The following is a 22,285-nucleotide window of genomic DNA, read 5'->3' on the forward strand; positions in this document are numbered from 1 at the left end:
GAGGGGGGGGCTTCTAATGAAAAAAAAAATCATAGAGAAGAACAATTCTAAAACATATTCTGACATAGTGGGTGAACAGGATCCACAGTGGTCACAGAGTAGCACCAGTCATCTTGCTCATAGACTCACAGACTAATTGATCCTAGGTTATTGAATTTGTTCATGTGCACAACTACTATGTGCAAATAAATGTGGACACACCAATGTGTTAACCAGTCACTCAGAGAGGAAAAAAGGTTCCATTCACTGGTATAAAAGGACTGGTTTGAGCCTGTCTTGTGGGAGTCACAGGCATGACAAAAAAAACAAAACAAAACAGGAATATCTGACACACTCAGCCTGTATTCTTAATGTCAGGGTTGACTCTCAGTATTTGCGTATGACAACACAACTTTTTTCTTATGTAGTTACTCACTTAGTATAGCCAAAACCAAGCCCTGAAGTAAAGATCCATACTCTAATAGCTGTACACTTGCCTCCGACCTCTGGAAATAGTAGAAACATAGCACCTCCCCAATAAGCTCCAGCTTGCTGTCCAAGTCCCCCTCCCCCATTAAAAAAAATCCAATGAACCCCCCCCCCCCCCCTACAATGCAGTGTTGCTCTGTGCAACCTCAAATGATAATCTATTCAGAACAACAAAATAACTCCCCAACTGTAGCTGCACTTTCTACATGTCACCAGACATTGCCTACTTGAAAGTAGACTCTGCAAGGTCATGGGCAGTGGTATGCTTGAAACAAACTTGTTTGTAGGATGTGACGTTCGACCAAACGGAAAAAGCTGTTCCGAACAGCCACACTTTTAGACAAGACAATTGACTGCGCTATCACAAGCCCCTTTTCCACCGGACAAAAACCCCACCAATATCTGACCTTTGTCTTTAATGGAGAAGGTTACAACTGACATTCACTCACAAAACAGAGTATTTATTGGTTCCAGCTACGATCAGCTCTGATTGGCCCCAATTGACGGTAATGGAAATATGACACCCGGATGGACATGCCAAGTTTTGCCCCTTTCCCAGTGCGATGTGATGATGCGCCGCCACAAATTCTGTTTGTCTCTGTTCAAGCAGTGCTCAAACATCGTTCCAAATTTGTCGGTACTGAGTTCGGAAGAGGTTTAATAAGAAGTAACAATGGTAACATTTTGACAGACCTCCATGCTGCCTTCTAGCAGATATCCCCATATTTAAAAAAAAAAGAAAACATATATAGTCTACCCCTAAAGTTTGGTGAAAAAGGGCTAAAGGAGAGGGGATGTGATGCTATAATAGTTTAAATGGATACAGCATGCAGTTTCAGACCCTTCTGAAAGGCCTTCATACTGTGTACTTGTTTGTGCAAGCAAAAGGGGATTGAAATGTATGTGTAAAAATGAGTTTGGGAGAGAGGCTTGAATCTTGCCTTTTCCTCCTTATCACACCTGACTACTTTTATATATGAAGAGGTTGTGAAATACTGGGGGACATAGCCCTCACAACTCCAACATTGGAAAAGCTTGTGTGTGTATGTGTGTTGGGTGGGGGGTGGTGGTGGTGGTGGTGGGGGGGTTCCTTTGTGATCTGAGAACCTTGCCAGTGTCATGGTATGTTTGGCATAGTGGCCTCATACACAGTCAGTGGAAAAGAAGTGTCAAAACTTGTCAAAATGACTCTTTGCATCGGCAGTATTTAGTTTGCTGTGTCCAATAACACGAGAAAGGTATGATAGAGACATAGTGGCTCAGCCTGTGGGGACTTGACTTAGGAACTGGAGCGTGGCTGGTTGAAGTCATGCACGGCTTTGGAACTGCAGTGGTACCACTGAGCACAACATCAAACCTCCAGCTGCTTGGAGTGTCAACCTAGTGGCAGAGTGTTTGCCCTGACATCTCTCCACAAATGCATGTCTATAAGCCCTGTGTTCACACGTGTGTATTTTGGGCCTTTATATTTGATGAGTAACAATTGGAATTTCTCCATAGAGGGATTAATTAAGTAGCCCACTTTTAATTTTCTAATGGGCAGGGACTCAACAGGACAGCTGCCTCAGCCACAGTAAGTTTCAACCATAATTACCATCAACCGGCCTGGCAGGACAAAGAAACTAGTGTGCGTGCTCAAAGGCCCTGTGAATATTTTTCGGTGTGCGTGCCCAGTAAGCAACTTTCGAAGAAATTGATGTGGCGTTGACTTGGTAATGGTATGACTTCCTTAATACAGCGATCGGTAAGAGCTTAAAGTCATCTTTTTGTATGGCACTTGGAGTATATTATATAATCATGACTCAAACTGAGGGCTTTTGTTGAATTTCCCCTTGATTATTCAGCACAGTGCTTTCTTCATAGTGGATATTAAGCCCAAGGAGTTTATTGACAATTGCTGAACAAAGTCAAAGTCCCGAGTGGCCCTCAAATGTCCCTTCAGTCATTCATGGCTGTTTCCTTGCCTTTTGCCTTGTAGTATTACCCCCAGCAATGTTAACTCCACATGGCAGGTTACCACAATCTAACAATGATCAAAAATAGGATGGACCTTTGGGTTGTACACACAAAAGACCCACTGGAGCAGAACTGCAAGCTGAATTACCTGCAGATCTCCTGCCAGTTTGGTGACCAAAAGGATCTAGGTTGCTCCAGAAAAAGGAGACTGTCCTTCATGATATGACCACATAAGTTGTTTGTTGAAGCAGCTTATTATAACCAGGCCCCCAGGAAGTGCACAGGGTTTTGAAGCGGATTTTTGTTGTGGCCAAACACTGGAATCACATTAGTCACATGATCCAAAAAAGCTTTTTCCTATCGACTTACATGACAAAAGGGACATCTGTAAACAAGTGGATAAATTGCTTTGAGTGTCACAACCCCCGCGAAATGACTCAATTCACTATCAGGATTTTATCCATTCGGACCGGACCATTTGAAAGGCTAGTAGAGCTGCAGGATTTAATCATATTATCGCAATTCATGTTAGCAGAGGGCTAAATGGGAAGTATGGCTGGTGGAAGTCTCTAGTGGTTGTGCTAGGCCACACAGTGCGGAAGCAATACCACTCATCTGGGTAATTTTGCGGCAGTTGAACTTTATTGGCTTAACGTGCCATTGCGCAACTTTCATGGGAGTAAAGGGAACCCCAGATCTCTCTATACATCCATAACAACAATCCATATGTTCATAATTAGGTGGCACCCCCTTGTGGCTTTAGATACAATAACAAGAGCAAAAGAGGAAGTCCAGTGACATTAGAAAAACAGAAACAAAATCCATGTAAGGAGGAGATCAAGGTGGACTGATGGGTCAAACAAACACAGGACTTTGACCCAGGAGTCCTGTGTCAAACCAAAAGGCAATATATATTAAAAAAAAATAGTGTAGTCATGTTTTTCCTTCCATTAGATGTAGGGTAAGGCAAGGCAGGAAATATCTGTGTTTTGAGAATTATCAGATGTGCTACATAAAGTAGAACAAGCACTGCACTTCTCGCTTTGCAACAGCTAATTGCACTAATGTCTAAGTGGGTGGGGTCAGGTGTTAAAAGGGCACGACAGCCAAACAAAAGCATACTAGCCTGCCCTCTAGAGGCCTCTAAATGTTCCCTGGGATCTAACAGATGGTTAAGATGATAATGTGCAAACCGAAAGGCACTAGAGACAGTTGTAATGAATGTTTCAGTAAACCCATGTGGCCACACAGTACACATTGTCACAGGGAAAGAGGTTCTTATATGATCTATTGTTCTGTCTCAGTCCCTTTCCTGAAAATTGTATAATCTTTTTGTACTTTTGCAAATTTTATGTACAACGGGGTAGGTTTTGTAATATAAGCTTTTCTGCCAGGAAGAAAAAGAAGTGGTCCCAAATAGAAGTAATGTCTTTCTTGCTGAAATGATTTGATATTTCACTTCACCTGTAGTTGCAAGACTACTTGTGCTGAGCTGCATCAGTTAAGGTTGCAGAACTGATATAGGATTTCTTTCTCAAGGTCAGATCAAGGTTTGCAGAAGATCTGGATTTTTTTAAATGGCAGACCTGCATGGTTGCAGGGTAAGGACTTTATCCACTACTATGTTTTGGACTAAAATGTCTTTCTTGTTTGCTGCCCAAATAGTATGCCAGTACACACTCTGCCACATACCTCTAACAGTCTGAACTAAGCAGTAAGCTTTCCATTTCAGACTTACGGCCCAGAGGCACCAAACCAACATCAAAAAAGTAGTTTCGAAGAAGGCTGACTGTTGAATCACCTCACCTCACCTCACCTGTGCCTTGGCCAAAAAATTGCACTGAACACAACACAAAGACTGCAGACAATGGCCAACCAGCACATATGTTCTGTGCCTGTGTAATAGGAAATAACTCTCCAAAACAGAAAGCTGCAGTAGTCTGTATCTGTCATTGGAACAGGGATATCGGAGGACGGGATGGATTTAATACACTGGCTACCCAGTTGGCACATTAACAACACAACCTGATAGTGAAAGAACAAAGGATATTTGCTGTGCACTCTGAACAATCACGAACCATCTCTGATAAAGAGCTTAATGGCTTAAAAAAATATATTACCTAATGTGACAATTTTGTTTTGATCTTATGCTGTGCTGACTTCAGCTGTTTAACTTTCCACATTATCGTCACTTCTTGTGCACTTAGTTGAACATCCAATCAGAGTGATTTCAGTCACCCACGGGTTCAGCCATCCCCAGGGCTGATTCAACATAAAGAATCATAGGGAATCATGGGGTGTCTACAAGTGCCAATGATGTTAGACACAGTGGAAAACCTGGGGCAACAGCTGCTCATTGATGCCCCGACACTGACAAATGGCCAACCATCGGCTAGGTGTGTGGGGACCTTTAAGAAGGAGAAGACAAATTCTTTATTGTTACATGTACCTACACTCTGAAGCAAAATTTACCCTCTGTATTTAAACCCAGCCTCCATGGAGCAGAAAGCCACTGCGTGCAGCACTCAGGGACCAACTACAGATCTTCTGCCAGTGCCTTGGTCAGGAGCACTGACAGGAGTATTGACCGTACATGTTTTTAATGGTGGTAACTGTTTTTTTTTTTAAAAAAGTTGAAATATCAACAGCTTTGCCTATGAATCTGGAGTTATGTCATAGTTGCCTTACCAACAGTGTCACCTTGGCAGCAATTTTTCAAGAGACAGCATCCAACTGTCCCTCAGAGTGGCCACAACCCTAATTGTGCATGACTTTAAGTCTTATTAACATTTAAAAGGGTGAATTACACAAGAATTTAACCCACATATGCAGTTATCAGGAATGGGGGAATAAGCTAAAATTAAGCTTTTTGCACCAGGATATATATCAATATCTATATCTATCTCTATATCTATCTATCTATATATATATATATATATTCATTCTATAAGGTTGGACATTTTAACATTGGGCTCTATGGATTTTGCCATCTGGGGAACTATAATTTTTGGCACTCCAGCATTGACTTCATTGTCCCCAGAGGTTGCAGCTTGGTTAAAGTGAGCATTTTCTTGTCTAATCTGTATTGCATCTGTAGGGTGTAGGGAGTAATAAAATGTTTTTCCTTTTATTGATTTTTTTGTTTTTTTGACTAGGACAATGCAGAGCTTTTTAGCTGTACCAGAATTCAATATAATTTGATAAGCTTATTTACATCTGTAGTTCCTAAGCAGGAAACAAAGAATAACATCTGTTAATAATAATACAGCATAATTTGATTTTTGTGTTCATGAAAGAGGTATTATAATAATGGCAAGTTTATCTAACAGTGCTATGGTTTGCAAGGTTGACTGTCCTACCATAACAAGTTCTTTTACTGCATCTAAAATGGACAGAACTGTTTAAAAAAAGGAATTATTTGAGTGTTTAACTTATTTAATAGAAAGAGAGACACAAAGGCCACGACTCTGGCAAAGTTCAGCTGCCATGGCTGTTATACTACAAGTGCAGTATAATGAAGATGGCAATAAACTCAAAACAATTGTTTCCAACCCAGAATGCTCCATTTAAAAATATGATTAACTTGAGTTTGAGAAAGGAAAGGGCACTCCAAGGAAGCTGTGCACTAGTGCGAACATATACAACTTCTGTACTCTTGTTCACTAGTATGAACATATGCATCTTATATACTCTCTTTTCCTGGTTCTTATGCATTTATCATCTTGAATGTCACTGAATACACTATATGACAAGCTGACTATTTATATAGGGCATAATCATTTCAGTTTAACCAGTATAGGACCTTATAGACTGAGAATAGTAGTGTTCACTTTACCTTCAACTTCTAAAAGTTTTATTTTTTTTAAAGCAAGTAGCTCACACATTTGCCAATATTTTTGATCCACACAAACATGAGGATTTCTGTTCAGTTGCCATTAATTTGCTAAACTACAATTCAATAAAACCTAAATTATATGTAGAAGGAACAATAATATGGTCAGTGGGTATTTCTTACTTGCTGACTGTAGCAAGAGGGAGTCAAAGCAAAACTGGTAACGCCTAAATAATTTTCTCTGTACAACTTTAATGGCACAATAACAAAAAATCCACTCCATGACACTACTACCCCTTTCAAAGGATAAATATACCACATTTTAAAGACAATGTCAAAAATTGCATGAAAAATTCAGTAACATGATTGACAATAACAGCATTGGTGGCCACTAAAAATACAATGACAAGCAACATAATAATCCTAGCTAGAAAACAATAATGGTGAATTATAAAGTTAACTACACCTGGAGCCTGTGGGAGAATACATAACAATTTACAGATTTCAGACATGTTGTTTTTTAAAATTTAGATTTTTTTTTGGAAAAATCATTTGGTATCCTGTCCACCTAAGCCTTACTTTCTGGTTTCCACTGGTTTCTAAAATTCACCAAAAAGAGAGAATTTTTCTCCTCATGCCAAAGAAAGACAGCGTATAAAAGTAGTTCAGTAAATCAAACAGCATTTTAAAATAATGTTAGAAACAAACTTTACACCCATATGTACAATCTGCAAATTTTCGCATTCAAAAGTAAAAAAAAACACTCTCCTGAGAGCATAATTGTTGGCAATAACAATAACTAATGGGTCCAATGTGACATTTACCCGTTGTTTTCTGAGCCATGAGAAGTCTGGTGCTGAAGAAACGTGTCCAGGCAAGAGAATGTCTCAGTGCACTCAGTGCATTCATAAAGATCCTCTGAAGACTTGTCTTTATCATTTGCAGTGTGGTCCATATAGTCATCCTCTATGTCCTCCGCATTACCCTTCTCTGAGACAGGGTCCCCACAGGAACCAGCGTCTTGAGATGTTTGTCTATTATTTGCCTCTTCAGTGCTTGGGTGATTTCGAAGGTGAAGCTCAAGCGATGAGGAGTTCTTGAATTGAGCTGGACACTTTGGGCACTTAGTGGGTTCCTTTTTGTGATAGCGCAAGTGCCGTTGGTACACACATAACAGCCCAAATCTCTTTCCACATTCCTGACACTTGTAGTTAACTCGACCTGCTTTTCCCGGCGATTTTCCCTTTAGCTGCTGCTCTGGTGATGCCGCTTGTTCATTGTCAGAGGAGCTCTTTGTTTTCTCGTCAGGAGAACCTGGGCTTTTCTCGCCATTGAGAGAATTGGGGGCAGCCCCATTTTGTGGATTTGTGTGCAAGTGTTTTAAAGCTGGTTTCTTTTCCATTTCAGCTTTGTGGTACATGGCTATATGTCTTCTCAAATCACAACGCTGTGGAAAATGTCTTCCACAAAATGCACATGTGTGCATCGTACCCTTATGGTATCTCATGTGGCGAGATAAACTACTAGAATGATTAAAGACACGATGACAGTGCTTGCAAGGATGCAGCTTGCCATTTGGATTACTCCCTCTTCTACGTCTGGCTTTAGGTGGCATCCTACGCTTACATGTTTTTTCTGATTCTTGATTCAGCTTATCTATTTCCTCCTGAGTCTGATGTGTGAGATGGTGCTCCTTCAAAGCAGTTAGCTTTTGGAAACGATCCCCACATAAACCACATCTATATGGTCTGAAAGAAGATTCAGCATCAATTTCATTGCCAGTATCCCTAAAGATTTTTCTATCCCCATTCTTAACATCAACAGATGTACCATTACTGTAGCAGTTTTCAAGTGGGATGTCTTCTGTGTTTTTAGAGTTCACTTCAATTTCAATTTCAGTTGCTAACGTAGCATCAGGCTCTTTCCCTTTGCAATGATGCAGTGAGTGTGTCTGAAAATCTGACATCCAGAAAAAATTCAACTTGCACTTTCTACAAGGATATGTTTTTTCAATCTTTTTTTCTGGCTTATTCACAGGTTTTCCCAAAGCTGTAGCTTTGGTGGAGATGTGATTTTCTTTCTGATGAGCAGTGAGTGCATCCACTTTAAGGAATCGCTTACCACAGTGACTACAACAGTGAAACCTCTCACTGGCGTGGTCTTGGAGGTGATTCTTAAGTTCCTGTCTACCTTCAAAGATCTTACAGCACAAAGTGCACTTGTAACCTCGCTCTGTGTTTCGATATTGCTGGTGACGATGTAAACTCTGCAGTGTGTTAAATGATCTGCTACATATTTCACAACGGTAATGGCCCTGACGAGACTTGTCCAAGTTCAACTCTGCTGGCTTCGGCCTGAACACATCTCTATAAGGAGAAGGCTGTGGCCTTAGAGTTGGAGACACTGGTTTGACAGGTGTTGAGAAATGTGATGGCAGGACTCCAGGAGATACTGGTTTCACAGACGAATGTGACTCAAAGCCATTCACAACTGCCAGGGTACCATTTTCTTGTAGCACATATTCTCGGGGGACTTCAAATCCATTGGATGAGCCATCAAAGGAAAATGACTCCAAAGGTCCATGAATGGCCATGTGGGCCAACACGTTAGAGTACTGACTGAACCCATCACCACACTCAGTGCAAATGAAGGTACTTGATTCTCCTCCCAACTGCGTTGAAGCAACGGCATTCACTGACTTCTGCCTTTCCATGATGGTATTATTTTGCCGATGTACTGATGGCATCACTTTTCAATCTGCAAGTATGAGTTAAACTCTATCCACAAACTTGTTTTCCATGAGAGAATCAATATGTCCACTTAGTCTGGTTCAAAAAGATCTCCTTGCAAGGTGTCCTTGGCCAAGGTCTTGCATGTTGTATCAGCACCTGGGGGGGATAAAAGAAAAAGAATTCAACCACTTAAGTCAAAATTTGTTTAACATAGGTTTAATCTGCCTCATTGAAGTTGGAGGGGGTTTTAGCTTGATTGTGTTCACTGTGGCTACCAGTTAAAGGTTTGACAGAGACAACCTGCTAATGGCACATTCTGCCATTTTTAGGTAAACAATACATTCAGTGTCTTCAGCAATGTATTTTATGTGAAAATTTACTAAATTTGCCAAAGTCTGTTGTCTGTTGAGTTGATGCATTAATGCAGTCACATAGAATGGAAAAATCAATGTTAGAGAGTTAGTTAGCTTGTGGTTTCAATGTTTTATCTTTGTAGCTGATAATCATCACGTTAAAGCTTCCAATCTTTAGTATCGCAGGAAAAATTCTTGGTTAAATTGTTTCCAAAACAGCCAGAAACATGAGCTAATGCTAAATTCTTTGACCCGTGTTGACTTTGTAACAACGTGCATGTTGGTGTTAACCACTTCTATGGTTTCCCACTGTAGTAGATATTTTGGTAAAACCCATTTTTAAAGTGATGACCAATGACTGTATATAAAGATCTATAATGTGTCTCCACTTCCTTCCACTGAACAAATATGACAAGTATTCCGGACGCAGGCGCTGCCATCTTATGCTGGTGACATAATTTAGAGCCAGAGTCTGTGCAGTAGCGATTGGGAAACTGAGTTTTATTGAATTCTGCCCATACACCTATGCAATCCTATAACAAGCAGCATCATTGATTGTAAGCACACTGACTGACATGAGCAGCTGTTACTCACGACATCACACTTTTTTATAGCATCGAATTTTAAAAAATGAAAACCAAACATATCAGCGATATAAAACTAACTAAAGAAGAAGAGTTAGAGATTAAACATTACATAAACTTTTATATCTTTCTATTTGGCCCATATCCCATTTGCAGACACGGAGGAGGCAGGGTTTATGAACTATCTTTATAGTTTATGGTTAAGACAAGCATTGCCTCCTACTGTGAGCAAGCATACTGTTTCCCTGCTTAATCCCACTACACCAGTGACTGTCCCTTTGATGATATTCAGTTGATGACTGCTTAGAACAAAAGGATTTTGCCCCATGCAGATTTCCATTTGTTTGAAAAGTTGCATAAATGTTCCACTCATCCATCAACTTAATTACAGGTCTTTGAGTTCTGTTGACCCAGTTCCTGTCCTTGTGGCATTGTATTGTAGTGCCTTGCCTGACCAATAGGGAGACAGCAATGCTGAATTGGCACTAGCACAGGTATTGACTTTATTAAGCAGATTAGGCACTGGTCATGACATGACTGACCCATGTCGCAGTTTCTTTGTCAATGTCAAAAAATGTGGTGATTCTGGTATCAGCTGCCTTTATTAAGTTATGGTAAGCCACCAGCTCAATTTTGTGCCACAGAATTCATTACCAAAATAATTCCAATAAATTCTATGCAGCATTTTTAAATCGGGAAAGAGAGAGCACCTCACTCCGAACTGATGTACCTTGAGTTGAGATATTGTATAAAGGAGAAATAAAGTTGGATGCATGAATTGTGCAATTACTTGCTCACCACTGTCCCAAAAGCATATCAATACTTTGACGATTATTACCATCATCAAAGTCAATCCATATCTATGGCCCAATTTACACCTGGTATTAACATGTGTTTTAGGTGATCCAATAACACGTGGACAATGCTAAATTCAAGTTTCAATGACTACCAGGATGCATTTTTCACCTGATCACTTACACCACTTGCCAAGGTGGTCTGGAACACATTTGACTACATGTCTTTTGCAGTGTAAATGCTAATGTATCCTGATGTGTCCCCAACAAGGACTACATCATCAATGCAGGACGTGGTGGTCTTTTTTTGACAGCACGCTATTTCTTTATAACTTGCCTACATTATGTCGAGTTGGTTGAAGTGTTGCATGAATCATCCATCAATTTGCCTTATGGAAGGAGATGTGTTGAATTCTGCTGACAGCGATATCTCCAGCTGTACTGACACCATCACTAACGTGACTCGCAAGCATACTACAGAACAGCTAGCAACAGGGTGGATGTAATAACTGTGCACAGGGCATTAATGAAATCATAACCCCTATGTGTCTTGGCTGTCCACTTGTGTTGGGATCACCAAAATGCATGTTAATACCTGTGAGACTGCCAAGACTCAATGAGACTGCCCAAAGGGAAGAGGCTTAACTGAGCACTTATGTACACTGCAGAGTCCAGGTTTTGATTGCTCTCTTGCACCTCTTCTCTGACAGCAAACAACCATTTAAGTGCACAGACACAGAGCTTACCGAGGCAGGGCAGCAGTGAATATGAACAGTGACAAAACATAATAGGAGAAATACTAATTTGAAAAGTACTTGGAGGTCTACCAATAGTCTCACAATTGCACATCAAAACAATCACCACAAAGAGTGGACATTACTTTTTAACTGTTGGTTCACAGATGCTAGCTGACGCAAATCTCAATCTCAGCTTCTGAACAGACTTTTCATTGTTTTGACACAGTCAACAGAGAAAATGTGAACAGCTTAACATTACCAGCACTTCATGAAGTTATGGAAAAAAACAAAACTTTCCAATAGGGCTGGGCAACTAATCAAAAATCAACTGAGACCGACATTCAGAACCTCTAACCGACGTAATCTTGCCCACGTCGGTTATTTCAGATATTAAAAAATTCTGTTAACCCTTTCCCCACTGGGGTTGCCAAATCTCACGAATCTGGCGTGAGTCTAATGCTTTTGGGCTCTCGCTCATGCTGCCAGGACACTGAAGAAAATCTCGCGCTGAGACCTTGCATCAGCATAAGTGTTAAGCAATCATGTAATGCAGTGAACGACTTTGACCCTAGAAAACAGCTGAGTGTTTGACAACAGTTTTGTATACGTTTCATTATCGCGGATCAAACAGCTGATGGTCCGACAGCAGCGCAGTGAGAGAATCAGACAAGTAGAGTGGAGCTTCTCTTCACAGCATCAAAGTGTCTGAATGAACAAAAAGCCAAATGTTCAGCAGTGGAAAGTGACTTCTTTAGATTTCTACAGACTACTTTGTTTTAGTTTCAAGTTTAGTCAGACTTTGGATGGAATTATTTAGAAATACCAGAGCGCATTGCTCTGTGTCTCATCTAGCTGCTTGTGCTGAGCTCTCATTATTACTATCAGTGGCAGATGTATTGATTTAGGGGCCTGGGGGCCACAGGCACATTGCCTTATTTTCAACTTTTCTCTAACTGGAAAGGCTGGCAGGCTGTTGGCAGCTATAGAGGAGGCCTACTCAAAATGCCCCCCCCCCCCCCCAACTTTTGAAGTGTTCTTACAGTCAAATATCAGTTGATATTAACCACAATCAAGAAATACAGACAATGTTGGGAAAAAGAGAGGGGCCACAGTGAGCTGGTTGAATCAGCAGCTGCAGGCCACACTTCGGGCTCTTACTGCATTGTACCTGAACAAAAACACCTCAAATATATCATAAAGTTAACTTACATCTTTAATTTTGCCTTGCATGGCTCACATGGATTAGAGAAACTACCCTCAGATCGCACTACAAAAGACATAATTCTGTCCTCTAAAACTAAAAAAACAAGTCAAGCTAACAAAGGTGTTAGTGACGAATTGGACTGTAAAAGAGCATCCTGAGTGCTCCAAACCCACAAAAGGACATTAGCTGCGAGAGGTGCCTGAGAAAAGCCTTCTGCACTATCAGAATTCAACACGCCAATGTCTCATGCCCTCTTTAGACTTACTCAACTCAATTTAAAACGTACAACCAACACAATCCAACCTGGCATCATAACCAAAAGCTGGTTTGAAGGCAAGGTTGGACACTAGGCTTGGACTGTATCACAGTATACCAAGTTATTTAGAAATCATGACAGCATGGTTCTCAGTACCATCGAAAATAGATCCTCTTCTTTCTATTAAACTCATAGAATGAGGTGCACAGCACAGCATACCCCACCAGAACTCAGTCTCTTGAGACTCATTCCCACTGCCCAAAAAACCCTGCTAACAGAGACACTGGGCATCATGACTGAGCTGGAAACATTGTGCATACCCACAGCTGTTGTAAAGGTTCACTCGTCACAGCTTTGTGATGTGAGAAAGAAAAAAAAGAAAAACTGCTGAGAAAACTGATACAAACTTGCACACAAGCTCAAGGCTGTAAAGAAGGCACTACAACAAATTAGGTATGTTAACAATTAATCTACTATCTACTATAAAATAAACAACATGAAGCCTCCTGTTGCATTCTAGCTGTCAGCAGAATGGTGTATTTCAAAGCATGTTTCAATAACTAGCATTCCCAACCAGAGCGTGCTATATAACTTTTATGACAAGATGGTCATCTTGAGGCCAGGAAAAAGAGTGAGGACGTGACGTTGGAAAATAAAGCAGGCAAGGCAAAGCATTGGTTGGGACCATTTTTAGCTAAAGAGGAAAATGCCATCAGCAAATACTGTAATGCTGTGTTCAAATACAACACAGCAATGACAACAATGCTTTACCACTTGAATAATATTCATTCATGTGCGCTGGCTGGATCCTCCACATTGTCTCAACAACAGCAACCCACCATTACGTCTGTGTTGGCACAGATGAACTGCAGCACACAGCAGGTGGAAAAAATAACCTAGTCAATCTGTAAGGTTGTGGAAAAAAACATGATGCTGGTAAGTATGGTGAGCAGACAAGGATTTCTGGAAATTATGCATCTGCTTGAACCAGCATACAATGTCCCATCCCAAGGCACAATCACCTCATACACTGAGAACACGTGCATGGAGGCTAGATCTGAGCTGCTAGTTAAGCTAGCCAGGGCCACTAACAAGGTTACATTGACAACAGATAGCTGGACTGCCCTAACAACTAGAAGTTATGTTACCATCACCTGCCACTACATCACAGAGGACTGGCAACTCACCAAAAGCTTGCGAGGCCAGCATAAGGCAGATGACCTTGCTGAAAAGTTAAAGGAGGCTGTGGAGGAGTGGAGGCTTGAGGGCAAAGATTTGCAATGTGTGCACGACAATAGAGGAACAACACCTCAGCAAACGACCCCATAAGAGTGACCTGGTATTCAGTGGCTTTCTTCGTACACACTTCAGCTCGCCATTAAGGATTGATTCAACATCTAAATCAAAAACATAATCTCCACGGCTGGCAAGCTCGCCAGCAAAGCCATGCAAGAAAAGACACAACAAACTGCACTGCCACGCCACCGGCTCATCCAGTCCTAAAAGACGAGGTGGAATTCTGTTTGTGAAATGTTCAACCAGCTGGTGTAGCAGAGATGGGCTGTGGTAGCTGTCCTATTAGACGGACTGTCACTAAACTGGATAGGGCCAAGACTCTGTAGCTGAGAGAGGAATACTGGAGGCTCACTGAAGACCCAGCTCTGGTTTAAGCCACACTGAAGTCTGCAGCGACAGTGATGTCAGCAGATGGCAGCAATGGATATATCGTACGGAAAGAAGAAGACAGCACGCCAGTGGTGGAATTCAAGAATGAAGTCAGCTCCTACTTGATTGAGCAAATGATGGCAAGGCTCATGATTTTAATAGCACTGCTGTGATAAAAAAAAAAAAGCCCCCGGGAAACCAAAGAAGCACATTAGCCTACAAGATTACACGCAGATCCAGCCCAACCATTTAATGCAGTTAAGCAGGAGATGCACCAATAGGGACGTCCCAATCTAACATCTTCGAGATCAAGGCCCAACCAGATATTGATAGATTAATATAAGCTATCCATCCCCAAATTATTTGGTCTCACCAGCGATCAACCACTGGACTGTGCTGTGAGCAAAAGAACTGCAAAGTGCACAAAAATGAGCACTGGCCAGCAGTTTCAATTAATGGCAACAGAATCAGTTCTTTTGCAGTATTTTATTAGATATTTTAGCAACAATCTGGAGGTAATGCACACTTTTATAGTACTGATGTTTTTTTAAACTAACTATTTAATGGAACAACAAAAGCCGTCTGATACCTGCCGAATCCTTCAACGACAAATCCAGCCTGATGCTTCTCTCCACAGTTGATACAAAACACAACAGGTCACTATACAACATATCTGCAGTTTCCCAAGAAATAGTGTTCACATAGGTTATATTTTCAGATATAACCAAATTGCTTAATTAATGTTAACATAGACTTATTGTAGCCATAGCATGTACTGCACAGCTAATGTTTAAAATACTGCAATCTTGATTCAGGCAAGTACGTAATCTCGTCTCTAAATGACAATGATTCTTGCAAAACAGCTTTTGAGCGGTGCATGTTTAGAAAGAGTGCTCATAATTTGTCCCCGCCATGGCACACATGAAATCACTTTAAATGTAGCTCAGACTTTTCATGAATTTATCACTTTGCTAACACTCAACCAATCAAATTAGCCACAAAGCTATCTGTGGGCTCAGGTTGGATCATTGCAAAGACCAATCTTTGGTCACAATTACATGGAAGGGGGATACAAACCTAGCCCCTAGCACTAACATCACTGTAGATGTAAGTTAGCTCTACCAGGGCTATTAAGGTTTTTACCTGCAATTATACAGTTTGGGTGCAATACCTATGTTCCATTAAAGGTAACAAAAATGTTGACAGCAGCTGGAGAGCTAACGCACAATTAGGGCTGGGTGATATGGAAAAAAGTCATCACTATATATTTTTTTGTCATATCAATCAATATCAATATATGTCTCGATATACATCAAATCACTATTTCTGTCAAGCTTAAAGGTTCCCTTTTACTCCTAAGTGAGATATGAAGATATCATAAGGTTAATTTTGGTTTAAATATTTATTTTCTGTCAGACATTGAACATGGCAAATACACTGTAGAACAGGCATCACCAACTGGCGGTCCAGTTACTAAAATGTCCTCCCAGCAAAGGTTGGAACCTCGTACCTAAAATTAGTATCACAATAAATTGAACATTTTACTTCCATTACGACTAACAATTATTTTGCTTTTTTGTAGTTTGTTTTTTGCCCTCATAGTTCACTGACTTCACTGTTTCATTTGACCATGGTGTGTTGGAGTTTAATAAACATATGATTTATTATTCACTAATCTTTCAAGCATAGCAAAAAATAAAAGCTGCATCTTAAACAAACTTCAGGTAAATTTAAGTACATTCCCAGTGAGACAAGGGATGAAAGTAAGGTAATGTGCCTGTCGCCCCAGGCCCCCAAAACATTACATCTGCTTCTGGTACCAATAATGAGAGCTCAGAGCGAGCGGCCGAATGAGACATGGAGCGATGCCTTTCTAAATAATTCCATCCAAAGTCGGATTAAACCTGAAACTAACACAAAGTAGTCTGTAAATGTCTAAAGAAGGTACTTTCCACCAAATTTTGCTGTTTCAGTCACTTTGGTGCTGGAGAAGATCTGCTCTGTTTGTCTGTCTCACTGCTCTGCTGTCAGACCATCAGCTGTTTGATCCGCGATAATGAAACGCTGTGGAAGCACATAGGACTCAGTTGTCAAACACTCAGCTGTATTCTAGAGTCAGAGTTATTCACTGCATTTGGTTTGCAGCAGCGCTATTCTTTTCATCATTGGCTGTTGGTGTAGTCTGTCAAAACCTGGCTGGAATGTGTTCTATCGACTACGTCTCATATTTCAATCGAGGAAAAGTTATTTCATGATATATATCATTATCGTTTTGTCACCAGCACTACGCACAGGACGTAACACACAAAAGAGAGAGAGCATCAATTCATTCTCTGCTCAGGACATTATTACTACACGATATACACACGTCGACAAAATTGTTGGGCCAAAATACCTGCTGAGAGGTGCAGAAGTCTCATTGACAGTTACAGGAATGGTTTGATTGCAGTGATTGCCTCAAAAGGTTGTGCAACAAAATATTAAGTTAAGGGTACCATCATTTTTGTCCAGGCCTGTTTCATGATTTCATTTTTTAAAATAATTCTGTTGAAGCATGGTTGAAAAGCAATGTCTGACTTTCATTGGTTAAATTTCATAGACTTTTTATTTATTATTACTTTTGCCAGATTCAAGTTATTTCTGTGACCATTGTGAGTTTTTCTTTCATTAACCAAAGGGTACCAACAATTTTGTCCATGTGTGTATTTACCAGAGCCCTTTAAGAGAGTGTCTATTCTAGCACACTAATATTTACATAGCAAACAGATGTTTTCTGCTGTATTTATGTAATGAATCTCACACAGCAACTTTAGTAAATGTCTTTTAAAGTATTCCACATGCTTGTTTTGTGTCTTTGTCTTTTAACAGACAAGACATTCAATAAATATGTGGAAAGAAAAAAAACAAACACTAAGTTTCAATTCTTATAAAAAAATGTGATTCCCATGTTTTTTCAAGAATCACGCTAGACTATCAGACTATTCAATGAAAACAAGAGAAATTCCCTGCAGGAGCAAACAAAAAAAGGGTTCTCTTAACTTACAATCAAAGGTAGCACATTATCTATAAACATTTATAAACACTGCAATTTCAATACGAAAGCAAATATTAAGTTAGCATCATGATATAACGAGCATATGATGACCGTTTTCAAAAGACCACAGCTGTTTTGGGGATGGTATTATTATTACCAAAATCAAAATATTTACAGAACTGATGCCCAGACGTAAGACTGACTCAGTTGTTGTGGAGCTACGTAATGTTGACCATGACCATTACGTACAGAGACCTCGTCTAGACTGAGTATATGAGCAGGATTTCACGATTATCATGAGCAGCCAGGGGGCGGCTGCACCCAACAGACATCTACTGTAGATACTACAGCTGCTTAATGTCCTGAAAGCTAATGTGAAACTGAGAATAACACACATTTGCTACAAACTATTTAAATGAGATAAAACTACAGACTGGCATATAATTTGATCCGCCCCAGAACTGTACTACCTAGATCAGCGTATAAACTGTTTCAACTAAACGTGAAGCTGTGGGCTAACGTTGGTATTGTGGCCAGACGATAGCTAACGTTAGCTGCTGCGAGCTAACGCCACTTAGCAAGGGAGAAAAGCAATACGATTTCAATATAACCAGGCACTTAGGAGTCAGACAGTTATCCCGATGTATGCACAACTTACCACGCAACCTGATACATCCAGGATAAAGTGAATTTCGTGTGAAGCAACCCACTGGTACTGCTCTTTGGCTGATGATTGTGTACCGCTGCAGCAGGCCGGGCCTTTCTGTCCCTCCTCAACATGGTAACGGCCATGACATCATGACGCACGCTGCATACGTATGTGACGTTTTTCCCGAAATACACTCTGCAGTTAAATGTCCCCATGCGCCACACATGTAACTTTATATTTAGCCTAATTTTAAGACGCAGAGGTTTACTAAACGCAGACTTATAACTGGATATTAATCTGCAGGATATATTGTAATACAATGCAATATAAGTTGCAAACAAGTCTTGTTTTCCACAAATGTATATTTATTATAGGGTGGCTTATATAAAATGCCATTATAACACTGATGACAGAGGATAGTAAAAAACATAGAATTCAGCGAAAAACATTTTTTTATATGAATTTACATTTGTGAAAGTAAGTTATTTTTTACTGTATGTCATGGACAGCCTTAAGTAGTATTAAAGGATATTGATTCATGAATAAAGATAAGTAATATCTAAATGCCACATTAAAAGCAAAGCTATTACAATATGATACATGGGACGGGGGGGGGGGGGGGGTTGACTGAAAATTTAAGATGTAAAACAGTTCCCTCTGCTGGTCAGCTAATATTACAAGAAAAAAGGCCCTCATCATAAGAGACTTAGAAAATAACCCTGAGGTATTATCAGATGTGTATGATTAACACAAATACCCCTCGCTCTGTATCTACAGTATCAATGCATGACACCAGAGAAATTGTGTAATGGTTGCAGGATGGGTTATGGGTGGAAAACGGACATATCCTACTACTTTATTTATGAAAATTAATGATAGCAAGAAAAACTAAAGCAACAGTTGACATCATCACCATCACCGTCATTTATGATTAAAATGAAAATACAATCAAATGCATTAGATTAACACTTTTATAGACAGGCACATGTTACATAAAAACATTCACAACCATAGGTTGTTCCTAAGTCTAATCTGAGAAATGAAAAATATGCAACTGTTACACTAAAACACATTCCTAATTTACTATTATGTTTGTGAAAATGGTTTGCTAAATGCATTAACAGTATTTGTACAGTATATTCATGTTATGGATAAACTCATACCACAAAATTAATAGGTGACTTTATCTTTGCCTTGACTCGTGAAAAGTACAAGTATTTATATATGAGAGCGAGACCCTCTGAAAACAATTGACACAATTAGGATTAAACAAGAAACTAAGTCAATGTGGCTGCTACTTTAGGAACAGCAACTACTAATAACAACTACCATAACTATTTAATAGGCTTCCCCTTGAAAATAAGAAAATACAAGTCTTTATAAAATAATTTGGTAGGTATGTAGCCATCAAGATTCCGTTGAATCTGTTTCTATGGTGTTATATGAATCAATGGCATCCAGGTGCACCGTGAGAAAATAAACATCTCAGGGTAATTTACCGTGTGAAAATGGCAGCTACACTCCCAAAATAGTGCAGATCAACCAAGAGATGGTTTCTGTGGGGACTGTCATGTGCCCAAGTTCTCTCATGTCTTAGTGATAGTGGAAGTTGTGCTGTGTTGGGTGTAAACAGGCAGCAACAAAATGATCAAAGTCTGTAGTCTACATGAAGGATGAAAAGTTATCATACAATGTAATTATAAAAATTAAAAAAATATTGCTGGGTTCTTTCAGGGAATGGCATTTTAATTGTCCTCAATAGTCTAGGGCTCAAGACTACAAATTAGCATTTGCTCTGTAGGACTAAATAAGATCACTTAGACAATCATGAAATTATCTGTTTAGATCAGTTCACGAAATGTTTCATTACTTAGAACATATGAACAGACAATGCATAGCAAAAAATGAATGGAAATAAAAGTTATTTTTACATCTTGTTACACTTGTGAAAATCAATTGTTTATTTCCTTCTTTATGTTATAGACAGCCTTAAACTTCAGTATTAGGAAATGACATCACATTGCTGGAGACTGGAGAGACAGAAACCTTTTGTTTGAAGGCAGTCGCCAACCCTTTCAGGATGGATTTGCAGATTTTACTCTTATAATCTTGGCCAACAATCAAATACAGCAGTGGGCTCAGACAGCTGTTGAAAATGGCAAAAGGGACTCCAATGGTAACGAAATTGATCAGTTTTTCACTGTGATAAGTAGGTATGTAACTGATCATTTAAATTAGAGTCAAGATGTGAAAGGGAGCCCAGATTATCACAGAATAACAGGAGACAATGACAGTGAAGGGGACAACAGTGAAGACTGTGATTGTCATGGCCTGCAGCTGATTCACAGATATTTCATTGTCATCAAAGAGGACTAAGTTGTTGGAGCAGGTAATGATGTGGTAATGAAAATGTGATGGCCCAGTGTTCTGGAGCATAAAGACTTGGGTGCTGAGGATCAGAGCCAGTACCCAAACACCAAGACTCACACAGGATGCCTTGAGTACACTTCGGTGGTTCTGGGCCCAGACGGGTTATACCACAGACACACATCTGTCCACACTGATCACCCTCAGAGTGTAGACACTGGCAAACATGTTCAGTAAGCTCATAGTGCTATTCAGTTTGCATATGACTCAACTCAACACAACTTTATTTATAAAGTGCTGTACATGAATAGACAAATGAAATGCAGACATAAAACAATTTAAAAAAAATATATAAATAAAAATAGGTATAAAAACTAAGAAAATTGTTTAAAATTATTAATTTTAATTAATTAAATTTTAATTAAAAACAATACCTAAAAACAAACCATAAAAAACTAAAACAGGAGCAGAGTCTCATGCGGGGTTGAAAGCCAAGGAATAAAAATAAAAATGAATCTGTCAAAAGGCCAGTGGATGCTGATAACATGAATATCATGCTCAGCGTCAGAAATGCGATGAGAAGGAAGTCCACGTAAGCAAGATTGAGAAACCAAACTGTGGCAACTGTTTCCTTCATTTCGCAACCCAGTCACCCAGATAACCACTTCACTACCAAGCACACCAAGAACACAGACTAAGCAGTAAACAGTGAGTGACATGGTGCGGAGAGACTTTCCCAGCTCATGGTGCTCATCCTTATAGTTAAAGAAGTTGGGGAAATCGTAATACCAAGAGTCATTTCCTCCATATAATTCTAATGCATGAATATTCTCCATTCTTGTCTTGAGACCTTGCAGAATGGCAAGAATAGAGAGAAATGTTTTTTTTTGTCATTAAAATAATAAACCCACACTTAAAACTATTTAGCCTATTTCAGTTCCCTTAAAAACAAACAAAAAAACCCAATAAAAGATTCTGCAGAGATGTAACCTGAACTGCATGAAATGTATTTTATGAAATGTCTTTTATGGGAAGTTTTGTCCCAAGTGGTATAATCTGATGGTCGCATTGTTAACTTAAGTCATGCATTAAGCCACTGTGCAAATTTAATTAGTTATTTGCATGTGTTTTTTCCAAGCACGTTTTGCACCCAATGTTAAATTATCTGTCGGAAAGCAGCCAAACTGCTCTTCTGAATAAAACTCTTTGTCAGGTAATCAAGGTAATGTGCCAACGTGAGATCATTTTATTGTTTTATGCTCTTGTTTGTTACTGATACTGAATTTATTTATAAGACCCTTCCATGTTCTCTAAATGCCACGTTATAGAGCCTCTGCTTTTTGGAAAAGAGAAATATGTGGGTTATTGTAATTAATACCTGAGCAAGAGTGCAGCTGTGACTTCAGTGTTGCATAATGGGGTTTTCCTCTAATGCTTGAGGTCAATGCTCCGTTTCCTGATTGAATCAACATCTGGACAGGCGACATCATTCATCCATCAGGCAAACAGAGGGTTGCCAAGCAGTCTTCTAAAATGGTGTACTCCTGCTTCATTACTGTCCACTAGAAAACAGGACTGGAAATCTAACACTGACGCTGTGTACAAGAAGGGGATGAGCAGACTCTACTTCCTGAGGAAGCTACGATCCTTCAAC

General features: G+C 39.7%; 1 protein-coding gene and 1 pseudogene across 1 annotated transcript; both read right to left on the reverse strand.

Annotated features, from left to right (window-relative positions):
* Nucleotides 1–6,488: 6,488 nt before the first annotated feature.
* On the reverse strand, nucleotides 6,489–18,377 carry si:dkeyp-84f3.5 (uncharacterized protein LOC334144 homolog). Its single transcript, XM_042490521.1, has 2 exons — nucleotides 18,274–18,377; nucleotides 6,489–9,144 (listed from the first exon to the last, which is right to left on the reverse strand). Exon 2 carries the CDS (start codon nucleotides 9,000–9,002, stop codon nucleotides 7,077–7,079), a length of 1,926 nt encoding a protein of 641 aa, XP_042346455.1. The 5' UTR covers nucleotides 9,003–9,144; nucleotides 18,274–18,377; the 3' UTR covers nucleotides 6,489–7,076.
* Nucleotides 18,378–20,253: 1,876 nt separating this feature from the next.
* Nucleotides 20,254–21,467, reverse strand: LOC121945393 (annotated as a pseudogene).
* Between the last annotated feature and the right edge of the window lie 818 nt (nucleotides 21,468–22,285).

Source organism: Plectropomus leopardus, chromosome 7, assembly GCF_008729295.1.
Source record: "Plectropomus leopardus isolate mb chromosome 7, YSFRI_Pleo_2.0, whole genome shotgun sequence".
NCBI classification, from domain to species: Eukaryota; Metazoa; Chordata; class Actinopteri; order Perciformes; family Serranidae; genus Plectropomus; species Plectropomus leopardus.